A 19892-nucleotide genomic window follows, 5' to 3' on the forward strand; every position below is an offset into this window, starting at 1 on the left:
ATGGCAGCTGCTTCTGACATGGATTTCGCACCCAGCCCCCTTCCCTCAGATGATGATTGCCCTAGTAGCGATCACATAACAACTGTGCAAGTTCATGTCATCGTAGCTGTTCTCTCCATGCTCCTCTTGCACGTCCTGGGCTCGTTACGCCGGTTGTCGAGCCACGGTCTCCTCCACACCATCGTGGCGGGAGCCTACACGCTCTCCTTCCCGCTGGTGAGCTACACCATCGGGCGCATGCAATCTTCCGACTGGTACGTCGACGACTTCGGCATCTGGGCCGTGTTCCTGCTGCTGCTCCTCGGCAACACGGACAGCCTCACGGCCTGCCGCCTCAACGACATCGACAACTGGAAGAGCATCTACGTGAAGCACCTCTTCAAGGGGTTCTTGATGGTGTACGTCGTGCTGAGGATATACGGCGACCGGAAAATGCCCTACCTGGCCCCGCTCTCGGCCATCCTGCTCGTCGTCGTCCTCAAGTGGTATGTCATGATCGCTTCCATGAGGATGGTGAGCAAGTCCTACCTCTGCAAGAACACCAAGGTGGTCGCCGAGTACATGAAGCATAAGGACAACAACCTGCCCTTCGATCCGGTGACCATGGAAGGCTACCGGTACATGGTCGCCGGCGAGAAACGCTGCCTCAAGCGCCCTGCTGCTGGGGGCAAACCATGGTACAAGCAGGACGACTCCTGCTTGAAGGTCACCACCGTGGAGCAGATCTGGCAGTGCAGGGGGAGCCTGCTGCTCCACGATCAGCGGGGCAAGTTGCTCAAGGACCTGTGCCTCTCCATGGCACTCTCCAAGATGCTCAACCGGAGATTTGCTGGCTTCGAGCTCTCAGAGGCAGAGCTCGAGAAAACCCACGACTTTGTGTTCAAAGGCCTTCTCGCCGGGGACAAGCCGCATCAGCGGGCCTTCAGGGTCGTCGAGGAAGAGCTTGTTTTCGTCCATGACCTGTATTACACAAGGTACTCTTACCTCGACCGAAAGGGTCGGTTCTTTGCTCTCTGCCTGCCCGTCATCATGTTTGCCCTGTGCTCCTGGCTGACCTGCTGGCTCGCCATGGATCGCGATAGGGTTCACCGCACCACCATACTCATAACCGTTGTCCTGGCATTCCTGGAGGCATACCAGCTGTACCTGTACATAGCCTCAGGTTGGTTCAAGGTGGCGCTGGTACGGAGCTACGTCGCCACGCCTTTTCTGCAAAGAAGCGGCTGCTTCCTTGAGACGATCACAGGCCTTCTCTTGAGGTTCAAGGGGTATCGCCCATGGAAGCGCAGGCTTGGGCAGTACTGTATCCTCCGGGACCTTGGCCGCAAAAGCCGAGTTAGCAATTGTCTCCACTATGCTACACTGTTCCTGGTGAACAAGACCAAGAAGGGGCGCAAGAACTCAGTCATGCTGTCCGAGAATGTGAAGAAAGCCGTGGATTCCCTACTGAGAAGCAACGGCCGGCTGACCAACGGGGTAGCATCGCTGCAAAACAATGGCGTCCATGGTAACCTCTCATGGGCATGGGATGCTACTGCTACCGACGGGACGACGGTGACTCGCACCATACTGGTCTGGCACATTGCCACGACCCTGTGCGAGCACCATCTGGTGGATGCACGCGACAGAGAAGACGACGCAGTCAGAACGGCCTCCGCTCTGTCTCGGTACTGCATGCATCTCCTGGCTTTTGCACCGAACCTGTTGCCCGGCCACAGCTCTGAATCGGAATCCATGCTTGATCGGACACTCGACGAAGCAAGCGAGTTGCTCAAAAAGGCCAAGACGTTGGAGAGAAGGTGTGACCGTGTGAGGAACTAATGAGAAACAACAGCACCCAGCATGATGGTGATGCCGATGGTGATCATGAAGCATCGATCGTTAAGCAGGGCGCTCGGCTGGCGAGGCGTCTGATTGACGACATACCAGAGACGAAACTGCGATGGAAGGTCCTCTCTGATTTCCGGGCGGAGATGATGCTGTACGTCTCGCCGTCCGACGATGCCCGGGCGCACCTGGAAGCTCTTGCCAGAGGAGGGGAGTTCATCACGCACATCTGGGCGCTGCTCACGCACGCCGGTGTGCTGAAGCGAGGCCCGGCAGGGCCAAAGGAGGATGTCTGATCGATCTCTCCAACCAGTGCAGACGTAGCAGTCCATATCTACCAAGTGCCTGTAACATTCTACCTCTATTTTCTATACATTGTCATGTTGGGATAGACCGCTACTGTAGAAACACTCATCTGTGCCAGTTTTCACTATAGAAAGGCCACAAAAGCCAAACAACATGTCTCCAGAAAAAAAAACAAAGAAATCGAGAACAGAATTAGCAGGGACAGTGCAGCAGCGAGCACTGCATCTCCAGATCGATCAATTCTTTAGGCAGGGGATCCCAGCCTGAAGATCCATGTGTTGTGCATATCAAGCATGTGTGAATCCGGCAGCAGGCTAAGTAGATGATAGTTGGTCATCTGCTTCGAGTGATTTGACGACTAAATCTTGCATCATGATCTTGTAATCTTGTTTCAATGGCCTACAAGCGTGCTGCCGGTGGCGCCTGGGGATGCGGCCTTCCTGCACGCGCGGTGATCACGATGGCGACAACGTGGCGCAGGAGACGGCGGCGAACGTGTCCTGGCGGCGCGCCGCGCCGCGCGCGGGCAGGAGCGCCGCCGCCGCTCGTGAGCCACGGCTGGGTTTGATCGATCTCATGAATTCCTGCATCGTTGCGTGCAAGAACTGCAGCGCGTGCGTGTGCATGAGACGTTCCGGCCGGCGGACCTTTCGAGCTGCGTGGCTGCTGCGTCGTCGGCCGGATGTCTGGGCAGGGCCAGAGCTTGGCACCGCATGGTGCCATGGCCGCGCGCTCGCCGGGCAGTCGTGGGCTCGTGGCTGCTGCAAGCATTGGATTCAAGAATGGAGGTCTCCTGGTCCGGGTGGAAGGACATGACCGAGAGAAACCCCGTCGGCGCGGTGGCACTCCGGCGAGCCACGGCGAGCCAACGGAGGCGGCGCAGTCGCGACGACCAGGGGTGGACGGTGGCTGAATTACCGACCGACCGGGTGGACGGGTATTTCAAATACCGTCCACCCCTTGGACCCTTTTATCCGTCGGATCGGAGATGTGCGGGCGAGGATCGGCCGGGGATTGCAGCAGGGGAGCCGGTCGTCGTCGCCAGGCAGGCGCGGGGGGGCTGCAAGGCGCCATGGCGGAGGAGGCACGTCGAGGTCCGCCGGAGCAGAGCGTGATGCGGTAGCGAGCCCCACTGATCGAAGGATGGCGATGGCCGCTGGGCAAATGGCAGCCTCGCCGTCGCATTCGCCGAGAACGACGGAGTAGTTCCAGAGTTCTTTGGTCAAGTGATTCGAGGACGTACCAAATCTGTTACCGAAACCGCGACAATTGTGTGAAGCAAAAACGAGATCGATGCAACTGCTCGCTTAATTCGTTCTGAATTCATGAGCCACTGAATTGAAGAAGCTCTCCAGCTAGCATCTGTGTCTTCCCATGTCTGTTCCATTGTTTTCCTTCAACAAGCAAGCATGGAACTCATGTAGTTTCCTGAAGAATCTTCATCACTCAAGTCTCGAACAAAGTATCCCCCGAGATCACACGTACGTGATCGATCTGATACAAAGTGTCAGCAGACAGCGCGGGTACCTAGTTTTTTCATTCCATATATTTTAACTTAAAAATAGATGCGATAATGTTTTTTAATGATGTTTTTGAATGGTGTTATTATAACTATTTTTTAAGATGACCTAACCTTAGGTATCATGTATGTCTTTTCTTATCTTTCATATTTTCTTGGAACACTATGCAGTATTTTTGGAACATGAATCAGAAGAAATGTACTATCTTATACACAATTATATTTTTTCCTATTTTTCTAGTGCTCATATGTATATTACATATAATACTTTTAGCAAGAATATAATTTTTAATTTTTCTGACTAGCGATCCAATTTTTTAATGAGACTTTCATCAGCAGCATGGAAAATTATCCTCGCGTTTTTAGAGAAGATAGATAAGTAGTTCAATGTATAAAGTAGAAACAAATAATCTCCTTCCTTTTGATTATTCTCCACTTTCTAGTACCTAAAGTCCCATACATCAATGCTCCCATAATGTCTTACGATTGGTGTATTTTTTTTCCAGCAAGTATTGTCAACTGGATCCACATATTCACTATGCAGCCAGTAAGGTGTAACCTTCTCTTTTGTGCTTATCCCCTCTCTCCTGCTTCAGTTCCCTAAACAGTGCCTATTTTTTCTCTTTTCAAACACATTCTTCAACTTTCTGTGGATGGCCATGGAAGTTAAACATCGACTTCCATATTTCTTTGCTCTAGATCACATCAGCATAACATGTGACTGCATAACCTATGGTTTTTTCTCTCCTAAACTTCTTAGATCCATCTTGATGAGGACATCACCATGCTGGATACACCTGAGATTTGATTTTCTACATGTTACAAATTGTCACCAACTTGGTCTTCACGTTCGAGATTTGGTACTGTTCACCATCAGTCCCTGCGCACCAACTCTGTTCATCGACATCGTCGCCCGTACCTCTTTGTCGCCTGCAACTACATCCTCAACAAGTACGACTACTCGGTGCCTCGATCGATTACTTTCTGAAGCTCGAACGACTACTTCAACAACTTGTACGACTACTTCCGACTATTTCAACAACTCGTACGACTACTTCCGACTACTTCAACAACTCGTACGACTATTTCAACAACTTGTAAAACTACTTCTTGTGTGACCACGACAAGGTGTTGCGTCACCTATTTTGGGCCAAGTCGGCCTTATATTTTGTCGGGCCTTAAGCCCAGGTTGAGGATGCCCCCACTTGGTCGCCCTCCACCCTAGGATGTTTCCACCTTCGGTATAAACTTAGTAGCAGCCGCCACATTAGGGTTTGCGTTTTGTTTAGTTCTATTTTTTCATTGAGATACAGATCTCTTTCATTGTAACTATGATGTTGAGTCCTTTTGCTGTGAATCAGACCTCCGTTCTTGTTCTACACCATTGTGGTGATTAGTCCTTTTGTGATCAGAGCTTGAACCCCATCTTATTCTTTGCTTCATATACATCTGCAATTTCAGATTGCGAGTTTACCCTTTCTTGCTTGTGTTCTTCGACTTGCTTGCAGGAAAGCCTTCTTGGCGAGATCATTTAAATTGTGCTTGGTTGATAACTAATGGAGCAGCGGTGTAACGATTGCAGGGGTTCAAATCGTGATTGATTAGAAACTCGGATCGCTAACGTCGTGACTCCACCAATCGAATTTGCCATACCTATCGGAAGATCGGGCGGTGCTACATCACATCTTCGGATCACCAACATTGTGACTCCACCAATCGAATTTGCCGTACCTATCGGAAGATCGGGCAATGCTACATCACATCTTGCTACTTCTTTTGTCGCTAGAGGTGATCACCGTACCTTTGTGGCCATGTTAGGGTGGTATTCAACATTTTGACCGAGCTAATTTCATGTTACGGCTGTGATATGATTGTACTATCATCCTATTATTATTGTGCCTCTAATCTTTGTACGTTAGTTTTTATTGTACTTTTGAAGATGTAACATCTCCTGTTGCTTTCAAGCCTAATTTTACTAATTGTGCATTTGTTCTCCCTATGCTGTTATGTGGCTATATTTTTCGCGATCAACCCACTGTTTTCTCTATGGTCATTATCACTCCTTCGGAATCCGACACTTTTTGACTTTTTTTCACTCTTCTTTCTTTTGACCGTAGTTATTCTCTATAAATTATTAGTAGTAGTATTAAGTTGTGCTTCTCGTGGTCATTCGAATGCTTTTTATTGCGGTTATCATCATGCTTCCTAAATTGCTGACTATCTTATAGTCTTTTAGTTAATAATAACACGAACCAAATGTAGACCACAGCAAGAAATAGTTTTAATTTTGGCTTCAATGGTGAAGCAACTTTTTTGGTGGAGCCGAACGTTTAGAAAAATATTTTCTTAGCAGTAATGTGGTAATTCCAAAAACAATTTTGGTGTTTGGGGAGGGAGGAGAAGCTAGTGAAGCTATTTTTTCTCTCCTTCATAGTGTAAGTTGTTTTGGGGTTTTTATGTGGGCTTCTTGTTTCAAGCTATTTTTTATTCGTTGAAGAAACACTAACAAACATATCCAAACAATTATCATGGTCACTTGTACCATTATCAGTTGTTAACCGTTTATGAAAAAATGTACTCATAGTAATATTAGCATGAAAATAAATGGCTAGCTTGATAAATTTAGGAACCTATGCCCTTTATGTAAGTAATTTTTTTCAAAATTTAGGTACCATTTTAATTATTTTTTCCTTATAGTTTAGTTATTTATTATTTGTTACTTACATGAAATTCTTATTTTTCTATTTCCCTCTAAATTCATATATAATACTATAGATATTATATTGTTTTAATTTCAAATTAAACTACATATTAATTATATTCAACAAACTCTTTGAATTACCTTAAACCATTAGATTATCATAAAAATTAATATCGTTTATCATTTTTTATTAGTGTAATAATTTCAAGCCATATTTCTTAACGTAGCTTTGATAATTTTATTCTATATAGGCTATTTATATCCGTAATTGGCTTACCAAACTCAATAAAAATTAAATTATCAATTTTTATTATTTGACCAATTATTAATTTCTTTATATTTTAAATTCAGAATTTAATTATTTACTTGCATTGGATATATACTTTTTTGTCAAGTGCTAATGTTGTTATTTATTTAATTCCCCATTTTATTTAGTAATTGTATTTAATATAAACTCTTTGGTTAAGTCTAAATTTTCTTATTTTTAATTCCAAATTTAACTATTTACTAATTATATTCGGCTAGGACTCTTTTGATAAAATCCTAACTTTCTTATTTTTTAATTATAAAATTATATTTTATTTATCACGTATTTGATACGGACTCTTTGAGTTAATCTTAAACCGTTAGATCTTTATAAAATTCAGTTAGTCTTAAACCGCTAAATCTTCATAAAATCCAACGGTGTAAATTCTTCTCTTTTTTAATTAAAGTGGGACTTCTCTTTTCTAGATTAATGTGAAAATTTCTAAACCCTATCGGCGAACGTGGTGGCTTCTTTTAACACTCTTATATAATAGATGCATACGGCTACTGGTGCGACCTAAACACGTTGGATTTTTTAGCATGCAGGTAATTAAAGAGTAGATGATCAATTGATCAGCTGTTCTGAATGAATGACTAAATGTCTAAATCATGCACTCATGATGTGTGTGGGGGGGGGGGGGTGCTTAAATACCCTTACACTTCTATGGACAGGAACCAGGACATACGGGCATATATAGTTCTGAATTACCATCACTTCTTTACCATTAATCTCATAGGGTATACGGGCATAGTTCTGAAGTACCATCACTTCTTCTGAAATGCTTCGGAAACTAGAGTTGGTGACCATTATCAGCTAATATTCTTATGGTACACAAATACTGCATACCGTTCTTGTGATGTAAAGTAAACGAAATATGCGTGCGTGACTGATGAGAGTGCTCGAGGATGTATCCATTTTGATTGGATGGCTGATAGGTGTAGCCTGACAATTTATCCTGACGCTGCATCTATCTTAGAAAGCTAGCGCGGCTGAGAGGCACAGCCCAGAGGACATTGAAGTTGTATACATGTAACCTATTATATTACTGAGAACTACGGTGAACATGAATAGACAATGCAGCTTCCGTAGGCTTGTTCAATACAGCAATCTGCATGCCATTGTTTTTAAACTTTTTCTAAACTCATGTTGGCTTTTTCTTTTTGGCGAACCATACTCTACGTATTAATTTCACTTGTGCCCTGCCCTTATCGCCTCAACTTTCCTCTCTCTTTTTTGAAAAAAGGGGGAAAGAAAAGCGCAGGCCTTTTTGTCCTCCTATAATGCACCGTCAGTGCCAACAGATTACATGCATATCAAATTCGGCGACATGGTAACATCTTGCTGCTGCGTGTAGTATGCACACAGACACAGCTCCAGCTACATATGGACCTTACATGAAACAATAAAATGCATCCTGAAAGGCTCCTACCAGAAACTTCATTTGTTCAGAATCAAGGGTAGCTTCTCTCCAGCAGCAAAAAAAGAAGAGAAGAAAATTGGGAGAAAAAAATGAAGAACAAAAGAATGAAGAGTATTGTAATATTGGCAATTGTACTGTTGCACCCTTGTATTGCTCAGCAATTGTACTGTCGCACCCTTGGCAAGTAGCAAGCATATGTGGTATTGGAAGCAAAGAAATTGTGACAGCAAGAAAATTATGTTTTACAAGATGAGTGACGGCCACTACATAAGTCCACCAAGAAAGGAAAGAAGAGGACTGTTGTGTTTGCCATGTTATAAAGTGCCAATGAATTCTATCGAATACAAGAATTGGCAAGGGGAATGCATGACTTCATTCATCAAGATCAAATAAAAGTCATGAATTAGTAGTAAACCCTTGAGAAACTGCAATGTTTACTCTTTGCGTCATTCTGAAATTGGACTAAATTGGTAACAAGAGACGGCACATTTTCCTGGTAGGATGGCATGTGGGTTCCAATGGGCTTAACTACACTAATTGAATGGTAGACCAAGTTGAGAGGACTGAACCAATTCAAGAATTGTAAGGTGGACCAAGTTGAGGAAAGGTGAATGAATTGAAGGGGTGGATACTCTGCTCATGAGGCATATATGGAGGATACTTCTAATACAAAAGATACTTCATTTTGTTTTATTTTATTTCAAAGGGCCAAGAAGTGTATGATTGATTAGGAATAAATGTTGAGCCCTTTCGAATGACAAGCTAAATCACTGCAATTTGTGGGGTACTAAATCTCTCTCTTTTTATAATGTTTCCACTTTTCTTTACTGAACTGAGTTTTGTGGGGCTACTGTTTGATCCGAGATTCAGACATGAGTTAGTTGTCGTTATTTTTTTTCTTCAGTAAAGATGAAAAAAAAAACCAAAGACTGCAGTTTGAAAGAGCGAATTAAGTGAAAAGAATTACTCTTCCAGCAGCCAGTTGAGATGAACACAGACCTGCCGGCGGCCCGCCGCTTGGCAAAGCTACTGCATCAACCAACACGAAGACGCCAGCCACCAGCGCCGTCGTCGGCCGGCGGCCGTGTCGCCATGTCGCAGCCAATCCGCGACTAGTCCCATCCCTCGCCGTCTCTCGAAACCACGCGATGCGCGCTCTCGACCCCGCCGGCCGGCTCCGCCGCGGCACCACCTCCAGACGAGAAGGGCGGTGGGCAGCGCGGGCGGTGGCGCGTGGGATGCCGGCGGAGGCAGCAGATTGGCGCGTGCGATTGGACGGGGAGCAGCAGAGGGTTGCGTCGCGGCGAGGGTAACGGAGGTCATCGGCGGCAGCGCGACGCCGCGACCTCGGCCGGAAAATATTTGTCAAAATTGCAACGCAAATATTTACAGATACACCATTATTATTTTTCATATACACTCTTAATTTGGATCGCAATTAATAATCTCGATCCAAATATTGACAAATACCCCCTCATAACTTTTCAATTATCCCCCTAATTCGCATCGCGATTAGTAATCGCGATCCGAATATTTGCACATAAACCCAAACTATTTGCATGATCGAATCCTTTCATCCTCCCGCCCGTCGGCCGCCCGCCGGCCGCTGCCGCCATCTTCCCGGCCGGAATCACGAATCTCCATCACCCGTTTAGCCCCTAGCGCGATCCATGGCCATCCGAGCCTCCCGAATCTACCGAGCAGCTCGCGCTTGGCTTCACGAGGACGGCGGACATGGCCGTTGTCCTCCCGTACCACGGCTGTTGCAGCCTGTGCCTGCATGTCCACGGCTGCGATGGTGGTGGCGCCCTCGCCAGTCGCCATGATCGAGCGCCTGATAGATCGCTGGCGGCTCAACGTTGCAGTAAACGTCCATGCACACTCTGCCGCGATCCATTGCTCTCCGGTTTTTCTTTAACGAAATTCATCTCTGCTTTCTACTCTGCCTTTTTTCTTCGTTTCCCTAGATGCTTGCGTGTTAATGCATCATCTTATGTTCAGTTCCTCCAGTAGAAACTGATTGAATCCTGTGTGCTTGTCGAATACCATCGACACAAATTATTTCTTCTGAACTTTCAGGTCTCTTGTTTGATGAACCAGAATTCAGACTTTCGTTCAGTTGTTGCAGTCCCGCTCATCCTTACAGTTTTGCTTCTTGAAGAGTAGTTCTGTGATTTCTATCTAACAAACGTCCAACGATGCAAGAATTCGAGCCATACAATTATGAGAGGTAGCAAAAATATTGGTGGTAATTAGCATAGAAAAGCTAATAGAACCACGAGTACCAGCTTGCTGGCATGAAACCAATGTATTGTGCCAAGAATAATTAAGCACAAATTCGATGCCAGATGTCTCATTTTATGCTTCCACCAAAGTTATCATTTTAATATAATTCATTTCTCCTGGGTCTAGATTAAATATGAAAGCTGCAGAACGTTTAGGGAAATTAAAAGGAAGACGAAATGTTGGGAACTGAAATTCCTCGAATCCTGATGTATTAAACCAAGCATGCGCAGTATTGGGGGTATTCAATAGAAAATACATCTTTCTTCTGAACTTTGAGATAATTCACTGTCGCTACTTTCTATCCAAAATTCAGGCATGCACATAACTCTGTTATCCTTATTGCTCTTTTATGCAGGTGGCCCTCTTGTTCTGACTCTTGTCATCTAATCATGTTATGTCATATGAAAGACGTTTTTTCTCAAGATTATGACCCAAAGGTTTCCTTGGAGAATTTCAATTAGGTAGTTCATAGTCCATATGTTCTGCATGGGCAACAAAGCAAGTGGTAGAAGTAGTAGATGATGGTCCCGGCCGGCCCTTTGGCTGAGTAACTAAAAATCATGCTAATTTAAAAGATAACTGCAAACACAATACTTTGAGGAATATATTGCGAAAATAAAAAATAGTAGCGTGTCAAAGTCTCATTTAGTGATTTGTTTACTTCAACCTACCATCAAATGATATGGCAACTTCTAATTGACAGAAAAAGGTCAGTGTTTGGAATGGCGGTACAACATTAATCCATTGGGTGCTCTCTAAAGTAGCAATGCAGTGATGCCTAGTTGCAGGATTAATTCAATTTTGGCTGTCTAGTTGTGCACTTCCCCAATCTCTGTTTCTATTTTCTTTTTCTTTCTTTCTTTTAATAAACTCACAGGAGTTCTGTGTGGCTACTGTTTGATCCGAATTCAAACCCGAATTAGTTGTCGTGATTTTGTTCTTTAGTAAAGATGGAAACAAAACGTAAAGACAGTAGACTGAAAGAGCGTATGGGTGTGTGAATTTATTTATTTTTTTTTGCTTTTTTAGCAGCTTGGGAAGAACAAATACTTTTTTTAGAGTTAGGAAGAACAGATACCTGCAGCTAGGGCTCGGTAATGCTACTGGATCCACCGACGGGAAAACACCAGGCACCAGCGACGTCTTTGGACGGAGGTCGCCTCGCCGTTCTGCGTCCAATCTGTGGCCGTCTGCCGCCACCGCGCGGCGCGGGCCCCTCGCGGCCGCCCTGCCGCGGCACCATCGCCGGAAGAGAAGGGCGGTGGGCGGTGACGCCTCGAGATGCTGGCAGAGGCAGCAGATTGGCGACGGGAACAACGGAGGTCACCGGCGGCAGCGTGACGCCGTGGCCTCGCCGGCCGGAAAACAATGTTAAAAATCGTGATCAGGATATTTATAGATATGCCCTCAATATTTTTCATATGCCCCCCTAGATCGGATCCCGATTATCAATCGCGATCCGACTATATATGCATACAGGTCCTCTCTATTTTGCAAATACCTCTCTTATTTGGATCGCGGCTATTAATCGCAATCCGAATATTTTCAAATAGCCCCTAATATTTGCGAGTAGGTCCTTAGCCTGGATCGGCTCATCCTCCCGCCCGTCCGCCGTCCCTCCACCGCGCCCGCCGTCGCCGCCATCCTCCCGGTCGGATTCAGGAAGCCCCATTACCCGTTCATCCCTTAGCGCGATCCGTGGCCATTGGAGCCGAGTCAAGCTGGCAGCAGCGTGCTTGGCTTCACGGGGAGTCGAGGTCAAGGCGTCGTCCTCCGATCCAGCACCACGGCCATCGTAGCTTCTGCCTGCGCGACCGCCGCCGCCCCCTCGCCATGTTCGTGTGCCTGATATATCGCTGGCAGCTCGGTGTTGCTGCAAACATCCATGCACACTCCGACACTCGGACGCCATCCATTGCTCTCTACTTTTTTTCTTTTAGAAATTCTCTCTTCTGAACTTTGTTTTTTGTCTGAACCAGAATTCAGACATAGATTCAGTTGTTGCAGTCCCGCTCATCGGTTCTGTTCTTCTCTGCTCGTGGTACTCTTGTTTACTCTCTTGCGGCACACAATCGTGATACGTCACATGGAAGATGTTTTTGGTCATGATTATGAAGTCGATTAATGGGTGATCTGGGAATTTTTAATTATGTTCGTAGGACCAAGAGTATCAGTCCATTCATTTGTTCTGCGAGTGTACCAAAGCAAGGAGTAGATGATGACTGATACCTCAGCTCTTTCAGGTGAGTAACTAAAAGGTCATCTCAATTTTGTGAAGCAGTATCAGACTATTATCTCTTAATAAATACCACACATGTTCTCATTTCCTCTCCTATTAGCAAAGTGCGATGTTGGTTCAGCTGGCTACCACTTCCATGAGATATTGAGGGTAGACAAACCATGCCAGTGCCAATGGTTTCTTCCACAGTAAAATATAATGATGGAAGATCTGTCCCTAAGCACACTCTTAAAATTATCTCTGATCTGATTGCAGCATTTTACCTCTCGCTCTCCAAAATTGTCAGCTTCAAAGGTACAAAAATTGGACAAGCAACATTGTTTTGCAGTGACAACATCCAGAGTAATATTAGGATTTTCATGCATATAAGAAAACTGTAGTAGGAGTGGCTCACTTTTGGGACAAGAACTTTATTTTAATGGATTTTTTCTTATACATTTTTCCTCATGTTTTATTTACGGTGTATATTACTTCTCCTTAAAAAAGATAAAAAATTAAGTGCTTCAGAGCCGGTTATCCATGTCAGTTGTGCAGCCTGCAGAGATGCTTATTATCTAATTGATTCTTCAAGCGATGTTGGTTTCCTGTCCTTACACCATTCTTAATCATGTTGCTAGATTAAGTGAAGACTAGTATAGGCTTTCAGCGGTACTGAAAATGTCATTATTAAAGTTGTCCTAAAAGTGAAGTTAACATTCTGGTATGAAAACTTGGCTTCAATCTTATTTTTCTCCTTATACAGTCATTGGTGGCATATGCCCAATGTATTGTCAGCAATCGACAAAGATTTACATAAGCCTCAATATTACATGGTGTATGATTATACAAGTAACACTGACAACAATTAAGATTCAACAATTATGCAACTATACAATATATTTCTGGCTTAAATAATCATTACACAGATCAAACATCTATACTATAATCCCTAATTTCACCTCCACGCTTTCTGTGTGGGTATGAAAACAAACAGTAACAAATATAAAAAAGAAAAATTAAAATTAACCACCTATGTTTTCAGCCTATATTATTCCAGAAAATCTCAAAGAGGAAAATACAACAAAAACAACCCAAAGCACCATAAAGTACACCGATGTAACCCAAGCCCATAACCTAGGGCCCCCAAGCTCGGCGCCAAGTACAATGCGACGGAGAACCAAAACCGTGATACAGCCAAACGATGTTGCAAAGAAGACTAGAAGGGAGAAGCTCAGACCAGCAGCATTGTCTATGTACAGAGGTTCCTGGTAGACAAAGAAGTTGTACACTGTGTCGATCAACCACGGGACGCCAATTCCAACATATATGTTCACCGAATTACTGCAGCAAGGAACTTTGTCAGTTTATTCAGCTCCAATTTGGGGAGTCTTTTTTTTAAAGGAATGTATTGAACTGATTGGAGAAGAAATGTGCAAAAATAAACCTGCAAGTGATGTTGGCTATAGCAGAGTCTGCGGTGACTTGACGCTCGGCAGCTATCTTGCTCGCAACTAGATCTGGCCATGAGGTTCCAGCTGCTAGTGCTGTAAATGCTATAACATATGAACTTATTCCTGGACAGAAAAGGTAATTTTTCATGTCAACAAGTGCAGCCACATCTTGGTCAGAAGATCGAATGATAAAATTTGTGTCGGGGTATGTTCTAACCTGTGACGCAGCTTATTTGGTCTGTAAGTTTAGTAACACCATAAGAAATACCACTTATTAAAACCAGGGAGCATATAAAAGCGATCCAGCCATGCGCAATGTGATATGGGGGTACAAAAGCAAATAATAGTTTCCAAGGTGCAATGAGCAAGTTCAAAAATATTCTGGTGATCCTCAGGTGGATGGAGTCCATCTTCCTTGACTCTGGGCTCTCTAACTGCATAGGTTCACCAAATCAATTAGTAAATCAAACAATAGCAAATAAATGTTCTGTAAGTGTAAGTTAATATTGGTGCATTTTGAAGACTGACAAAATGGCTATTGTTTAGATGTAAGTCTTATTGAACTCGAGATAAGATGCATTTTGTACAAGTTATCTGGGAAAGCAGGGTACAAAAAATAGATATCAGCATAATAAGGTAGTGGGCAACAAATTTACCTTGGGAGCACATATAAATTACTGTTATCGATTGTATGCAAAATAAAAGGCTTGAGCATACTTAGTTTTTATACAGTGATTGTTATGCTGACAGCAAAACATGTATTAAAAGTTTAGCCACATTTGTCCAATAACTGAAGTATTCCACCAGGAATGTTTAACCAAATGCAAACAGTAGAAATAAAAATCAGGCAGAGCAAGTTTGAATTAAGTTACATTAAAAGCGCAGAGAAACTGTCGCCACCATATCAAAAGCCACGATGTGTCCTCTTGCGTGTTCTTCACAACATCATTCATTGTTGATGATCTCTCCATATCCTTTTCAGGAACTTTACAATACTCTACAAGTGTCCAAATTCCAAAACATAGAAGGCATTAGTTCCAAAATGATATTCCCCTACTGTTTCGCTAAAAAAAGAACGAATATTTTCAAAACGATGTTCAACAAATATTATAATAGAAAATAAAGATATTTCAAACTTCCACTGGGAGGACACGAATGCCAGCATTGCACATAACTACTAGGATGCCAATTCACAAGAAGTAAATTGTAATCATAAAAATAACCTTAGATTGAAACTACAAATATACAAGATAAAGTAGCACTCAATCAATGCTTAATTCAATCCCTTGCACTCTAGCTAGTTGTGACGACACCACAGCCTGTTTAGTGATGCACTATAAAAAAAAATCAGGAAGTGACATACCTGCATTATGGTAGGAACCCGCAGACAATATATCCAGAATGTTCTTGTCAGCGCTTACAGGGAGTGTCTCACTAATTTCATCACAGTTGTCATAATCAACTGAAGCATTTTCTTCTGGAACCCAATCTTCAGGCCTATCACTTCTCACACTGATTGCAACAAATTGAACTTACAAACATAAGCAATGTGCACACTTGTACATGATCACAAGAGAAGCTAGTGAAGGAAAGGTAGTATTTGGGATCATGATCATACAAAGGGATTGACACGTATGGCCACCGCTTATCTTGTGCGTATACGTGAAGCAGAAGCAATCCATACTGCAAGACTGTCAGCAAGGCCTCCCAGAGGGTGATTACTCCAGGTGTCCACACCTTCATGCAGTGTCAAGTACTCATTGTTACTACATGTCCTTGCATAACAGAGCTATGCATTCAGTAGGAGTTTTTGAACTTGTAATGCCAGTATCTTTTGAATATCTAATTCAACATATGAAAATGATGTATGGAATCATCTTGAATAAATTTCACAATCTTATTGAAACCTATAACAGAGACTATAGGTTAGATATGCATTTTTGGGAAATGTGAAAACATCGCCTGTTTGAAACAGAGGCATATGGCATACCTCTAGGATAAAATACAGCCAAATGTATGCCCAGAAAGACCAGAACAGCTCAACGAGCCAAACGCCCAAGTCTGAGATCTTTTTCTTGGAGCCTGCCCTTGGCATAACCACACAGACAGCATGTATTGGGAACATATCAAATGCAGCAGAACCCACGAGAGTGCCCGGACCTAGACCTGCAAATCAAGAATACTGTATTATTAGCTAGTGTGCTGCACTTGAGAATTATTACACTGCAAAGGTTCACCGCAATGCAACTATCAATCACAATACCTCCTGCTGTCAGCCGCCCCAGGTTACGGATCGCGTCGATTGTAGCCAGGGAGATCTGAGGAAAGCTGGTGCCGAAAGCAAGGAGAGCGATGTCCGCTATCGTGTAGTTCCACACCTTCTCTTGCTTCACAACAGGCGTGTTGGTGTGCGGGTCTACACTGACCACCTCCCTGGAGTGTTTCATGATGTGCTCCATGGATTTGAAGAACCGAGCGGTGATCGCGGATAACCCGATGAAGCAGTATGCAAGCGCAACTGCGTAGAGGGAGGCGCGGACGCCGTTCGGAAGCAAGGTCTCGCCATGGAACAGCAGATAGGCGGCCTCACATGCGGATGGAGGAGGATCAGCACTCGCCATCACAATGTTTGACACCACCAGAAGAGTGCTGCAGGCGAAAGACCAGAGCTTGGGAGATGTTCCTAGCTAGCTGCCAGCCCCTGCTGCAAAACAATCGCTAACGATAAAGAAAAAAAAACGAACTGCATCAGCAATATTGGCAGGAAAATTATGGACTCATGAGCAGATTCAGTGGGCTGAAGGACATGGGGGTGACAAGAGAGAGCAAGGGCGCACCAATGGTCCCAGTCGGCGGCCGGAACACCCGCGAACCCCGGCGGCGCGTGCGACCAGGCCGTCGGGTTGGTAGCCCTCCCTCGTTTCCCCCTCACCGGCGGCGCGGGCGCGGCGCCCCCGGCGCTCTGCTTCCCCTGCCCAATCCAGGCCACCCGCCGCACGGATGCTGCAGATCGGGGGAGTTAAAGAGGCGCGGAGACTGCAGATCGAGGAACCGAATTGGTAGGTAACTAAGAAAAAATTTGCATTTTTTTATAGATGGGAGATCCTCCCAACTTGTTGGAATGGAAAAGAAAAGGTACTCTAACAGACGGATGCCAGTACGTGTGACAGTCCCTTTAAAGTTTTTGCTCAGCTTAAGAAACAAGAAGAACCAGGTGCGCAATCAAGACATGTAAATCAAGCATACATAATACATAGCTTAAGAAGAGAGAGAGAGAGGGAGACGCCTACCGAACTGAACGGATGCAGAAACGGAGGAGGCAGCTGAGAGCCCAGAGAGCGCTTCCTACTGAACCACCACCATTCCAGGTCCTCCTCCTCTTATTGGCACCCAGGGTCTCCCGCCTCTAGCGCTGGGAGCGGGGCCCCCACTCCAATATTGCCATATTGGTGCTCCGATCCGGAGAGTCGCGATGACCAGGTCCGTCTAGAGCACAGCAGGCACCCCAACCAGGCAGCAGTGGTGTGTGTGTGGTGGACTGGTGGCTCTAGCTACCCGACCATTGGGAACCACAAGCAGCAGTGGTTGTCAGAGAAGCAGCCAAGTCTAGGAAAGAAAAAAAAAAGGTAATAAAAGTTTATTGGATTGAAACTTGGCTGAGACTTGGCAGTGCATCTTAATCAAGGTGACCGACCGACCACAATTGGATTGCTGCTGCTGCTGCTGCGTTAGGACTAGTGGCCCGGGGGGGGGGGGGGGGGGGGGGGGTGGAATGCTGCTGCTTGAGCCACACACACGCGCACGCAACGTGGTTGTTATGGACAGGCACGGACAACGTGGAAGAACACACACCGAACGTGCCAGGCATCCATGTCGAAATAGTGCCGTGTACGATTATGAGAATCCGAAGCAGGGCCATGGCAAGTTCCGTTGCTTTTAGAAGTGTTCTCTTTTAAGATGAACAAATCTAGAAATAGGTTTATTTTTCAAATACGGGGTACGTAAACAATTGTGCACCCTCTAGAATTACCTCTAGCAAATGTATTACTAGGACTGGATAACGACCCGGCTCGGCTCGGTCTGGCTCATTATCATAACAACGAGCTAGCTCGGCTCGGCTCGTTAACTAAACAAGCTAAAACATCGGCTCGGCTTCGCCCGTTAAGAGCTCGATCCAGCTCGTTTAGCTCGCGAGCCGATGCATCACAAAACAACATAGTAGAAACAAGCACTCGTTAAAAATTTAAGTATCCATCCACTTTTGAGACCAGTTCAATATGATCAGAAAGAAAATCAATCTGTAAATACACAATGAAATACACAAATAAAAGATCCCTAAAATCTGCAGCAAAAAAAAAGAATCAAGATTGGAGAAAACGAGCAAGAGAAGAACAGGGAATCACCCAAGCAGACAAAGGAAAAGTTACTGCAATACTGCACACGGCTTCGTTATCCTCTTCCTTCTCTCGCTAGCAGCGGCGCTGACTGACCAAGGGGATAAACCGAGGCAGGCAAGCAGCGAGAACAGGCAAGGGAGTCACGGCGGCGCCGCACCAGCCTGCCACCTCTGCGGACCGCGCCTTCGCTTCTTGGCTCGCGGCGGCCGGAGACAGGCAAAGGAGAGACGGGATGCGCGAGCGAGGAATCAGTTCGACTGTGCGTGCGAGGAGAGGGAGACGAGGTCTGGCCTAAGTATTTGGTGAGTTATCTGTCGGCCGACTGGGCCTCTTGGCTGCTCGTTGGACCGCTGAGCGCTGCAGCTAGCCTACTCTGCTTCGTGGCTAACGAGAAAAACACCTGCTCTCGGCTCGTTTGAAAGTTGTAACGAGCCGAGCCGAGCTTAGCCGGCTGCGAATCGAGCGAGCAACAAGCTCTAAGCTTTTCGTCCAGAAGTATTACCCTATCATTTCTGCTCTTCCAGCTGTACCATTACTTCTAGGATCAAGTCCAACCACCTTCCCGTTTTTCCTTTACGAGACAAACAAACACCTTCCCAATTTGTCGTTAACAAAGTCAATTTGCCTCTTTCGGAAGTCTCCCCACCCAACTTGATCTTTTTCCTCTTGCCCTATCTACCAATTGCCCTATCACGATGTCATGATCTCTCGCTGTCAGCAATCGTTTTCTGCGAGATGCACGTGTTTGGAAAAAAATATTTAAAAATAATTTGATTACATCAAACGATTATAAAAAATAAACCTCTCAATTTAATATCATAGCAATCCACTCCGATCTAAACTAAATGATATACTTGTACGAATATTCTTCAGCTTTTATTCCTAAAAGACTCTCACCGCTTCTCATGTACCCGTACACGTATTTTAGTATAGAGCTATGATATTAAGAACCTAGAGGGTGTTTAGATCTAGGGACTAATTTTTAGTCCGGTATCGGATATTTGGATGCTAATTAGGAAGACTAAACATAAGCTAGCTGTAAAACCAATTGCATAAATGAAGATTAAATCATGAGACGGATCTATTAAGACTAATTAACTCATTGCTAGCACATATTTACTGTTGCACAATATTATCAAACATTGGACTAATAGGTTTAATGGATTCGTCTCGCAAAGTAGGCTCCATTTATGCAATGAATTTTATAATTAATCTATATTTAATACTTCTAATTGGTGTCCAAACATTCGATATGACGGGACTAAACTTCGGTCCCGAGAAACCTAACAGGCCCTAAGCGTGATACCTCATATAATTTTTTTAGCTTCTCAGATCAAGCAACAACCGCAAATTTAATACCACCACGCAACATAGAGTCTGTATGTATGCTAGCTCTAATATCTGCAATAAAAAAACTACAAGTGTTGATGATGTAGCATATATAATTCTTAAATATATAT

General features: G+C 44.6%; 2 protein-coding genes across 5 annotated transcripts; one reads left to right on the forward strand and one right to left on the reverse strand.

Annotated features, from left to right (window-relative positions):
- On the forward strand, positions 1 to 1821 carry LOC112872392. The gene has a single exon (XM_025935472.1). It carries the CDS (start codon positions 1 to 3, stop codon positions 1819 to 1821), a length of 1821 nt encoding a protein of 606 aa, XP_025791257.1.
- Positions 1822 to 13428: 11607 nt separating this feature from the next.
- LOC112903398 (magnesium/proton exchanger 1) lies at positions 13429 to 17485 on the reverse strand. Of its 4 annotated transcripts, none has more exons than XM_025972656.1 (10): positions 17326 to 17485; positions 16873 to 17071; positions 16299 to 16736; positions 16026 to 16201; positions 15654 to 15772; positions 15399 to 15547; positions 14908 to 15032; positions 14253 to 14469; positions 14029 to 14158; positions 13429 to 13925 (listed from the first exon to the last, which is right to left on the reverse strand). In XM_025972656.1, the coding sequence occupies exons 3-10, from the start codon at positions 16654 to 16656 to the stop codon at positions 13628 to 13630; spliced, it is 1572 nt and encodes a 523-aa protein (XP_025828441.1). In that variant the 5' UTR covers positions 16657 to 16736; positions 16873 to 17071; positions 17326 to 17485; the 3' UTR covers positions 13429 to 13627. The 4 variants fall into 4 exon arrangements, with proteins under 4 accessions (XP_025828441.1, XP_025828440.1, XP_025828437.1 ...); XM_025972655.1 differs by having other exon boundaries at positions 16299 to 16739; XM_025972652.1 differs by having other exon boundaries at positions 16299 to 16753.
- Positions 17486 to 19892: the final 2407 nt, after the last annotated feature.

The sequence above is a fragment of the Panicum hallii genome, chromosome 8, assembly GCF_002211085.1.
Source record: "Panicum hallii strain FIL2 chromosome 8, PHallii_v3.1, whole genome shotgun sequence".
In the NCBI taxonomy this organism is placed as follows: Eukaryota; Viridiplantae; Streptophyta; class Magnoliopsida; order Poales; family Poaceae; genus Panicum; species Panicum hallii.